General features: G+C 41.2%; 1 protein-coding gene across 1 annotated transcript; it reads right to left on the bottom strand.

Annotated features, from left to right (window-relative positions):
• Window positions 1–10,368: 10,368 nt before the first annotated feature.
• foxb1a (forkhead box B1a) lies at window positions 10,369–11,307 on the bottom strand (the record flags this gene model as incomplete). Its single annotated transcript, XM_080762450.1, has 1 exon — window positions 10,369–11,307. One exon carries the CDS (start codon window positions 11,305–11,307, stop codon window positions 10,369–10,371), a length of 939 nt encoding a protein of 312 aa, XP_080618576.1.
• Between the last annotated feature and the right edge of the window lie 310 nt (window positions 11,308–11,617).

Genomic DNA, 11,617 nt, shown 5'->3' with positions numbered 1-11,617 from the left:
GCTCACAGGACGTGATTCTCTGTGCCGGCACTTCCCTAAATTATGCTCCGTAGTACGACCTGGACACCATTTTTGTTGTTGTTGTTGCTTTTCCAAGAAAACATTCTGAGAAGGTTTTCTCAGAATGTTTACTTCCAACTCTGGCTTGCACAACAATATCATAGACAATAACCCCCCCACACACATACACACGCACATACACAGCCAATAAGCCCACCTGCACATACGCACACACACACACACACACACACGCGCACACACACACACACACACACACACACACACACACACACACACACACACACACACACTTTTCATCTGTCCACTACAGTGCCATCTAATGTTGCCAAAGAAAATAAATTAGCGGGCCATTGCACGCTCTCTTTGACAGAGTCATTACGGTGGCCGGTATATGGGCTGAGCAGGGCTCTGTGAAGCTCACAGGGACTCACAGGCTTGCATTCCTATGTTTGTTATTTAGATGCGTATTTACACTTGTCAAAGGCTGGCACACACAGCAGTGGCTTCCTCCCCGGGTTGGATAACAATTGAGCTGAAGGGACCAGCCTGGCGAGGCATTTACCCCAGCCCAACCCAGTCTAGGGAGAAGGGAGGTTTTACTGCCAGTGAAACAGAGCCTTTCTCTCTCCCCAGTTCCCTCCTCCAGCTGAGCTTTTCCAGTCTACCAGCTTCCTTCCCTTCACCATGGAGAAATTACACCTGTCAGGCAGGTGGCAGACACTCAATAAAGTTTATTTTACTTTATTATTGATTGAAGAATACATTATAAGCTGTCGAGAAATGTAAACAGCAGTATAGATAACACAAAAGGTCCTGGAGACTTCCATTGTGGTCATATAGTATAGTATCTAATTTATCAACTATTTAGGTTACTTATTACTTATAGTTAAGAAAATGCTCTTTTAAAATTATCTTACACAGCAAAATTCAATGTTCATTGAACTCTGAGAGACTATGTGTCTACTTTGTTCACTCTGAGAGTTAAATGAACATTCTGGATTTTACTTTGTGTTCTTAGTTGTGGTGAAATGAAGTAGGTCCTTAATTTCAACTTGAATTATGAATGATGAAGAGTTATACTCCTCTGCTCTACTAAAGAGTTTACAGAAAAGATGGATGTGGCAAGCAGTTTAAAAGTTTTCTTCATTTGTGGGTTCTACAAGTGTTGCACTATCTATTTCATCGCATTTCATCATTCTGTGCGTTTGTTAATTAACTAACTTAATGCCCCAAATAAGTTTCATGTGAGCAAAATGGATCAGTACTTTATTTTTAATACTTCATCATAGACTGGGCCGACAATGAAGATGACCTTTCACCTGATCTATAAAGATGACATCTATTCAGTGTAAAATATTTTGTGAGCTTAAAGCGTAAACATCAAACTATTCTGGCACCCATCTCTGCATAGACAAGTTACATCCCATGAGAGGAGCATCATCTCTGATTGGAGCTCAATTCTGTTGGAGTGTTTTTCTTAATAGTTCATATCTTTATGTTTCATAAAGGTAAGAAGGTATGTCACAGGTTTATGTTTGTCCTTCTTTTGAGAGATCAGTGGGAGATAAAATAATTGTAGCTTCAGGACCCACAGAGCCTTGTCCTTGATTAACAACAGCATACATATTACATCATTCCCAAAGAGTATCATATTCCCAAGTGTATCACTACCTCTCAACATCTATTGCAATTATACCCCCCAAAAAGGGAGTAATCAAGGATGGAAACTATGCTTAAACATGTTCAAAAAACACTTTAAAATAAATGAGTGTGATCTGTATGGTTGCACAGCACACTCTTTTTTTTTTTACACGTGTACATATCGTTGGGTGACTTCATGGGAAGACCAAGGTATCAGCAGCTGTGTGCTATGTGCCTCTGATCCAGGCAGCTATTGACTTCCTGAGATTTGAATTAATTATTTGCTTCACAAGAGAAACTGGATTGTGGTGGAACCCCCTAAGAAGTCTCCTCATTCTTAGGAAACTGCCCCATGGACTTGCAGATGGTTTCACTGAGATGTGCTTTCCCATAGAGAACAATTACACAGGGGACTGTGGCGCTGGCATAAACCTGGAGCGCACAGTCTCCATTCTGAACATTTCAAAACAGCCATAGGGGAGGTGTGTGACTTAACATAAATTAGACCACCAGGGAACGGGTGAGATCTGAAGTAGTGGAAGGGCAATATTGCAGATAAATGCACCGAGCATAAAGCTTCCACGCCAAATAGGGAACAGAGAGCAAAATCACACCCTGACTTGAACAATAGCTAAAACTGAAACCTTTTGACAGTAAGGCTGAGGCCACCTCGTCTTTTCCACGTGTTTCACAGTGATGTACTGTACGTAGTACCGTACCGTATATGAAGGGCCATGTTCTGTATGCTTGCCTTTCAAGCAAGAAAACAAAGATGAGAGTGATTAACAACATGTAGAAACAATTAATGCGTGTTGGGCTGCTGTACTGCTGAGAGGAATTAACGTGGTGTGTGTATGTGTTCTGTTTGTTTTTGATTGACTGAGCCGTACGTGTGTTTGGAACGGGGCCCTGTGAGCGTCAACCCAGCACTGCTTCCCAGTGAAGAGTACACTTCAACTGTGATTAAGTATCCAGGAACGCAGAGGTTACCAGTAGCTGCTAATTAACCTCACATTGTGATCACTGACAAAGAAACAAAGGAACAAAGTGGAATTTCAATGCAGGGAGATTACCACCGTCACAATGAGCGCAGTGCTAGATCACACACTTAATGGGGATTTTCACACCGGCCATGACAACATGAGATTAGATCAAAGACAGATGAACCTATATTAACCAAACAATAACACCTTGTTATGCAATAACAAGTAGCCATCTGGGCCTTGCTGTGTCCCAGGACAGCGGACGGTTCCAAGTGCACAATAAATCTGCTAGACGTCAGGGATACATCTCCCTCAACAAGTTCTCCTAGACCGCATTTGATCGCGAGAAGAACTTTTATTGCAGCTTTGTTCTGCAGGGAAGGAGGTAGCATCCTTCCTCAAATGCATCCAGACAAAGAGGAAATGGGCTGTCGGCTCTTAGCTGCTCATTGTTGCCGCTGTTTCTATACCCTACCGGCTGAATGGCAATTACTGCTGACTTCCTATCCGGCATGGACGCCAGGCTGACTGTGGGTGCCCTGACCCTGCAGTATCCAGAGGGGAGAGACAGCCGCTGTCAAAACTCACACCTCTCCCTGTTCCCTCGGGGAAAGCTTCTCCAGCTGTTGCCCCCACAGGGCCCTGCCACGCACTCCTGCTAATCAGCTCTCTCCTCTCTGGTAGAACTGGCCCCCAGCGGACACAGGCCCTCTTCTCACCTCTGCTACCTGGTGCACCTTTGAAGTGCTGTGCAAGTGTTAGTTTATGGTTGTAGAGGGTACGATAAGATCCCAAGGAAAGGTGATAAATGAGCTTGCTGTCGCACAAGTAAAAGGGGGAAATAGCAGGCTGCTAAAACCCACAGTATCTGTTACAGATCTAACACCTAACAGCTAAAGCACTTAAAAACAAAATAACATTCTCGTGTCAAATCTGTTAAGTACCTTCATTAAAGGGACTTTTTTGGGATGAGTGACTGCAATGCATCCCCTCACTGAGGGTGTGAACAAACATTTGGACAAACTCAGATACGTTGCTTCTTGAAAGTTGAATAAGTAACCAATACCCAGTATATTGAATCATAATTATAAGTAAAGTAACCAATACTCCATGCGCAACAGATTTCACCGTTTGATTATGACTAGACATGCTGAGACAGAATATAACATGTTGACTAACAGAGCACTCTGAGCACACACCCTGCGTAGAGCATACCAGATTAGATACACCTATGTCAAAATATATGTATAAAGTCCAAAATGATTGTAATGAAATGTAGGGCATACTTGCCACTACTGCTTTGAAAATCAAATCAGTCTTCTTCTTTTTTTCAGTAAAAAAAAAAAGTAATGAACATAGTAGTGTGATTGGTGAAGCGTGGCTGACAGGGCTGGTGCCTGAGCTTTGATTGATGGCTCCGCAGCCAAGACTGTGGCTACATCGACTCTGTCTCAACCCGCCCAGAAATGTACAAGCTCAGGAGCCAATGAGAAGGGATCCTCTCTACCAGGTAGTGTGGTCACAATTTGTAAATTGCAGCAACTTAAAATAAGTTAAATTATGTAAGGTATTTTTTAACCCCTTGAACACTACACGTCCCTATTCTGGTGTGAACATTCAGTGAAAATTGCAGATCTACAATCTCACAATGCGGCACGTGGTGTGAGATTGTAGATCAGGCGTTTTTGGCAGAGTGGTTGCAGAGATACTAGCAGACCTTAGTATAGTTGACTCTGGCCATCTCTGTATATGGCTTACGCCGTTAATTGCACTATGAATCTGTTGACCTACTAAATGATTACAGTCTATTTGTGTCTATTTGTCCATGAGTCAACACTAACCCCCATGAGATCAATAAGGCGTACTGAAACGTCCTCTTTAATCAGTAGATAACATTTTCCCAATTCCTTGAATAAATACCACTCTCCATTGTCACTGTTTTGTGACAATACACATTGTCACATTGAATAACAATTATCACCCCATTTGTCAGGGCCATCTGATAATCCCTGTTACAACACTCTCCATTAGCAGTCGTTCCCAAACTGGGGTTGGGACCCCAGGGGGTCACCCAAATTATTTGCAGGGGTCTCCAAATGATTATCTTAATGTGTAACATTGTTTTCTAACTCAACAGTGAGAAAACTAACCAACATACATTATAAGTGTATATGGGGAATCTTTCAAAAGTGAACAATGTATTTACTTTTAAGTCAAATTGCATATAAAAAAGAGGCAAACATTTTGTAAATACCCAATCTACAAGCTCAGTAGCTCACTATTATGGCTATTTGCACAATACAAAGAGTCAAACTAAACTAATGCCTAGAAATCCAAGTGCTTGTCAAGGTAAGTGGGGGGGGGGGGGTCCACTTTTGGGGGGTCACGGGCTGCTTTGGGAACCCTTGCATTAAAGGGCTGAGAATAAACAGATCCCCAAGGAAAATCTCCAGAATAAAATGACAGAAGAAATTATAATTAAATAAAATGACTAAAGTCCATCTTCATCACTTTTTCCTGTACTTTTCCAAAGCCAAAATACTATGACTTTTGAGACTGCTTCTAAAGAATTTGAATAGCCTACATCATATACAAGGACAATCTCTTTGGTCCTCCTCACCAGACTCTAATCGGGAGATGCCGTGGCGTGCCGTGACATCAGCATAGCCGCTAACTTGCTGTTCCTGGGTGGAAATTTGCTGCTGCCACCCACTGACATAATTTGTTTCACAGTCACCACGCAGCAGCATGAATCAGATGTTGACATTCTAATTTCATGCACACATGGGTGTTTGGCTGAGCTGGTCTTGTGTGATTTTGCATTCCCCCAGCTCTCCAGCTGTCCACTTTATTATATATATATATATATATATATATATATATATATATATATATACACACACACACACACACACACACACACACACACACACACACACACACACATACCTGCCTTAGCTTGAGTCACGTACAATGTCATCTAGTTTTACCATTGCCTCGTAATGAAACAGTTCTAAATTTACAACTCAGAGAGTTGTAGTCTACTGCGAAGGTTAACTTTTCAGTTTGTATTTGTTGCAAGGAGCTCTATTCATGTCTGTAACAAGTCAGAGGTGAATGCCAGGTCATCGTGGTGCTGTGCCTATGATTCCACACCTACGTCACACCGATCTGTCTGATCTCCCAAATGTCAGTACAAGACAACTTGGTCTGTGTAGAGGCCGTAACTCTGTAATATAGTTTTCCTATCATCATCTCTGACAGTAATTCCAAAATATGCATAATGCTCTCTAGAGTAGAGGGTAGCAGCGAGATTGGTTCAGATAGTTTCACTCACATACAGACTAAGAATGAAAATATGTACTTTGATATTGAGGCGTTTCAGGCGAGCACTTGAGACAAATATTTGAAAACCATGATTGTACACCAGATGGCTACAAGTAATCACGCTGCTGTCCCTGGGTTATGGAGTGTCAGTTAAGGCTAAAAATACAAACTAAGTACATTTTTTCCTCACCCATCAGCAGTCAGCCTCGTTGCTCTGTTTACCATGAAAAGATATGTTTACCATGGTCTGCAACGCCGTCATAAAATATTTGTTTTACTTTGTTGTTTTTTCAAAACTACAGGTACAGTAGTGTAGAACATAGCCACCAGCCATGTTTGAAAATGTCAAAGGCTTGTCAGGGATTGCCACATTTGCAGAGTATAATTAATGCAAGTTTTGTCCATCATCGATTATTTTGCTGCTTCCGAAAGTCAGTGTTGACAGCCTGCTGTGTGAGAGAAGTTGAGCTATACCTTGTGGTATATATGTTTGACCGTGGCCCCGTTCTGTCAGGCATGAAACTACAGTACAGAATCCAAGCACGCTATTTTCAACACAGTACCCGGCCAAGTTAATATAGTGAGCACAAGGTAGCAGAACACAGAGCAATTTCAAATAAATTTCCCCTGCAACAAATCTGACAACATTCATTAGGAGTGGGCATAAATCCACAAGATAAACTCATAAACAAATAAGTCATTCTCGTACGGTGAAAGCCAGATAACGTCCGGCGTTTTATATGAAACACAAACATTGACAAATATCCAAACAATAAACACAGTAAATAACAGCATGCTGTCCATTGTGGCTCTCTACTTGGGGTTAAGTTGAGTTTATTACGGAGGCCACTGCCTGCATGCATTAAGCAAATCATAAATTATACATGCTAATTACCTTAGGCCTCCACTTTAATGAATTATTTTAATTAAACTACAACACTGTGGCTTTACACGTGGTCTATATTTCATGCCCTGCCTAAGATGACCTTTTTCTTTGTGTAAGTAGAACATAGTTGAAGGCACAAGGACAGTGTACACTGGTATTACACAACTAAGTTCATGTTAGAGTTAAGCCTAATTAATTAACAGAATAACTAAGATCTAAGGAGGAACTTTTTATTTTCACATAAAAATAAAACAAATAAAATATTTGTATTTAAAAATATATATTTTTTCAATTATTGACTGATGATTAGAGAGATTTCCTGCAGCTATTCTAATATCAGTGGAATTGCACACTATATGTGTGGTATATTCACAATTAAGTACACTGCTCAGAGAAGATGGAGCTTTCCAGCCTATTATGAAATCCAATGCAATGTACAGTATGTTAGGTGAAAGTGGCACGATAAACGTTCAGTAACAGAGAGGAGTGATATATATTTTAAAGGGCTGATTTCGCCTCAAGCACAGGGCTGTTTGAACTACATATCACCTGTAACACTATATTGTTCCATTTTAGCCAAACAGTAATATCCTCAGTAGTGTTCATTTAAGTCAGAGGTTGAGGTTTGTAGTTACATTTTCACAAACCATTTTTCTGTGCATGCACTGAGAAGTCCAAAGAAAACAGACGTGTTCTTTGCTTCCTTTTTCCAGCCACAGCTGAAGGTGTTTGTGTTCAGATGGATGTACAATAAAATGTGGAGTGTTTATTTAACCCTGGAAGTGTAAGGGTATACCTGTAAAGGTCCAGAGTTAATTTTGAATTTACCCTATAAGGGTCGATTATTTAAACTTGTAAAGTTAAATTAACACTTTTGATTCTGTTGCATGCAGGTGAATGACACCACACACACTAAACTCTGGGCATTTGACCAAACTGTTGTTTTTCCTTCATTCCTCAAATGAAGGAAAAACAAACGTGCAACCTTTTTTGAATAACATTGTATACCAGTCAATAAGGTAAAGGGTGATCAGAAGTTGCTTTTTAATGGTGAAGCTTCCAACATTAGATAAAGATAATATACGTATACTAAATCTACTGATTTATATAGTTTTATACTGTAGTAGTTGATTGTAAAAGTAGGCTATTGTTCTATACAGTATGTAATCTAGAGCTACGTGTTTTATTGTCATTAGTGCAATACCAAGGCAAGTTGGACCCTCATAGTTTTGTGTACAAATGAATTCACACAAAAAAAATGTGTTGCATCAGGATATTCCTAAATAAATGTAATGTACATTGTGCATTGGGTGAGATTGCTCTCTACTTTATTTTGTGACATATACTATATTCAGTTTTTATGAATTGCAACATGTATATCTGCTTTAAAAAAAATACTCAATGGCTAAATGGTTAAAAGTATTTGTCAAGAGTATATATCACAATTTCAAATGAAGGCTTGAAACTATCGCACTTCAACACATTTAATCACCCATGAGTCAATACACATACAAATGCACAATGTTAAAAGAAAAGACAAGAAAAGAAAAAGCTAACACTGGTTTACAAACAGTCCAAGGGGGAGGGGTGGATTTAAATTCCAATAGGGTCTTGTAACTGGTTTCCTAGTTCCCCAGTCAGCAATGTGTTTGTGAAAAAACAGTCCTTTTTGTCTCGTTGAGAAAAGGCTAAATCTACATTGGTGGCCTAGTCTAAGTTTGCAATTCTTTGCACTTTCAATTCAAGTGAATGGGGGAGAATGAAGTGGCTGGAGAGAGCCTTTATTTGATCTACTCGATTGCACAAAGTGACGGAATTCTAATGTAGGCTATTTGTTTAATACCCAGAGATGGGGGTGTTGCTTTTGAGAAGATGAAGGACTGGAACGCTATATATTTCCATGTCATTTGGAAACGAGAACAAATGCCAGAATGTTAAAAATGCAACTATACGAATTCTGGGGGGGAAAAAACACATGTGCCAAAACGCCACAAGTTCTCCTGATTAATATATATTTTTTGGGGAGGGAAAGAAAAACGGATCTCCCTCCATTATAATTTATTGGACTGAATATTTCTCAGTAGCCTCTATTAGGCTATTTCTTTATTATAAGCTGTGATAAAATAATATAGGCCACATATAGATATAGGCCTATAGCCTATATAGCCGCGGTGTCATGATTAATTTAGACATAGCCCCGCGCTATGGCAGCTTGGCCTACGTGTTGCTTCTCCAAATGTTTATTGTTGGGCTTAATTGTGTATAGCCTATACGAGTTGATGAATGAGCCTGGTTGTGTGCGCTGTGACCGTGGCAGCAACTCTGTGCATCCTAATGGCCTGTGCACGATTCATTTCTGTCCCCGGCACCGTGCGTGCTTCCCTCGCAGCCGTGGCGCTCGGGCTTGCAGTTCTGGCTGTGTGAAAGAAGATTTCTTTAAACTAAAAGAATGATTGTTTGTGAGCTGAATTCTATTGGATTACCATCGAATTATAATAAAAGGCAAATTAGCATAATAATAATATATAGAAATATCCCAAAACATTTGATTGTTTACTTCATTTTTAATGAGAAAATATTTTGATGACCAGTTTTTTTTCTTCTTCAATTCAATGCAGACTATTTGCACACTTTTCAAAAGCACGCATGCTTGCAAAAATGAACAAACAAACAAAACGACAGCACCAACACAAATTCTGAACGCATGCTTTACCAAAACAGAAACGTAGTATAAATTTACAGCATCGGATACACATGGTCACCACAGCTTTTAAATTAAATGCTTCACAGAACATTTTCTGGAAAATAGATATCTAAAACATGGAACTAAAAAGTGCATTTTACAACATTTCAATATCACGTATTTGCAGTATTCACATCTTGCATTTGAGGACGTTTGACAATACTATACCTTTCAATTTTGAAAAGTTTTCATAAACTCGGATTGCTCCACACATGATGATATAAGAACCAATCTAACCCTATGTCTATTTGGTATAGCCTACCCTTATAACCACCATTAATTCCATCATTATAAACAAACAAAACTCTTAACAGTTTGCCTTGTATTTTCAATGACATTACAATGGTGACATCATGGAAATGGTGCAAAAACGAGTCGTTTAAATTAAAACTGAAAGTCTATCGTGGGAATTGCAAGCACTTGAAATAATAATCGATAACAACAAAACCAGATTTCAACATACATGTGTCCTTCCAGTGGCTCCACTTCAACAGTCATATTTGACAATGAACTGAAAAATAGAACTATCAAATAATTTATATTTTTGAAGAGCAATTTCGCTACACAATTCTGTGCTGGACCCTATATCACACAATTAAAGCAACACATTCAGTACATACAAATGACTCAATATGCAACTAAACTTCTTGCCTTGATCGCAGCCATATTTGTCCGACGACAAGAAAATACACTTTGGGTTTGGTAAAGGGCCCACGCGGTGTGAACCAACAGTTCATTCATTATTGGAATAGTTCGTAACAAGTTGGTCAGTGGACCGCCACCAGCGTAGAGGGGTTTGTCAGAGTCTCGCTCGGCGTGGCGGGGCTGCTTTGGCTCGTCGCTGTCTGCGGGGACGTCGGGCTCAGGGACTGCGGAGAGTTTGATAGGAACGCGGGAATGTGCGGCGGTAGTGCCGAGAAACCGCTCATGGAGGTCGGAGTGGGCTTTATGGGCATGGGGATGGCCGGTAAGGACTGTCCCCCGTGACACAGGGACTTAAGGGGCACGCCATAGGCACTGTAATCGCTGCTCGCCATGGAGATCGGGGCCGATGTGTCAATCATGCTGGTGTTGTACATGTGGGGCCAGGCGGTAGTCAACTGGTTGTGGATGGGATAGCCGGCGGACATGGACTGCATGGTGCTGAATGCAAGACTCCCCGGGACCTTGTACTCTCTGGCGATGATGTTCTCGATGGCGAACGGGTGCTTGAACGTCGAAGACTGAGACACTCCGAGATTGTAGCTGGACATCTGGGGAAGGTGCGTGCCACTGGCCGCCAGGGCGCTCAGTCTTAGTTTGGCTTGCTGTTGGAGGTAATGGGCAGCGTCGCATGGTTTACTCTGTGCCAGGTGTTCGGCTGCCATCATCAGCACCTTGAAACGTTTGCGGCGCCTCAAGAAACTCCCGTTCTCGAACATGTCCCCGCAGCTGGGGTGGAGTGCCCAAAAACTGCCCTTACCTGGCTGATCTGGGCGCCGCGGGATTTTAATGAAGCAGTCGTTGAAGGACAGATTGTGTCGCAAGGAGTTTTGCCACCGCTGAGTATTCTCTCGGTAGTACGGGAATCTATCCATGATGAACTTGTAAATTTCACTCAAGGGAAGCATCTTCTCCGGGCAGCTCTGGATGGCCATGGCGGTGAGGGAGATGTAGGAGTACGGTGGCTTCTGGTCGCTGTAGGTGTTTCTCCCTGGACGAGGCATCCTCGATGGATTTGTTTACAAAAAGTAAAAAGAAAATCGAATCTCCCTTAATTCCTTGAGGAAAACTTTGTCACACACTTCTTGAAAACACACGTTTCAATGTTCACTTAAATGCACGCCGAGCAGGCGCTGCTGCGCAAAAGTATATTGCGTGCGCAAAAAATAGTCGTCAGCGGTGCTGCTGGTTGAGCGTCTCTCGAGTTCGGAAACGGTCGGACGGTGCACATTTAAAGGACGATGTGCTGCGAGTCTTTTTCTCACAAAGTAGCCTAAGTCAGCTTGTCCCGCTAGCAGAATTCAATAGGCTTCA

Source organism: Protomyctophum bolini, assembly GCF_963924005.1.
Source record: "Protomyctophum bolini genome assembly, chromosome: 4".
Classification (NCBI taxonomy): domain Eukaryota; kingdom Metazoa; phylum Chordata; class Actinopteri; order Myctophiformes; family Myctophidae; genus Protomyctophum; species Protomyctophum bolini.
Note: the sequence above shows the minus strand (reverse complement) of the source record. Positions and strands in the feature narration are given on the sequence as shown.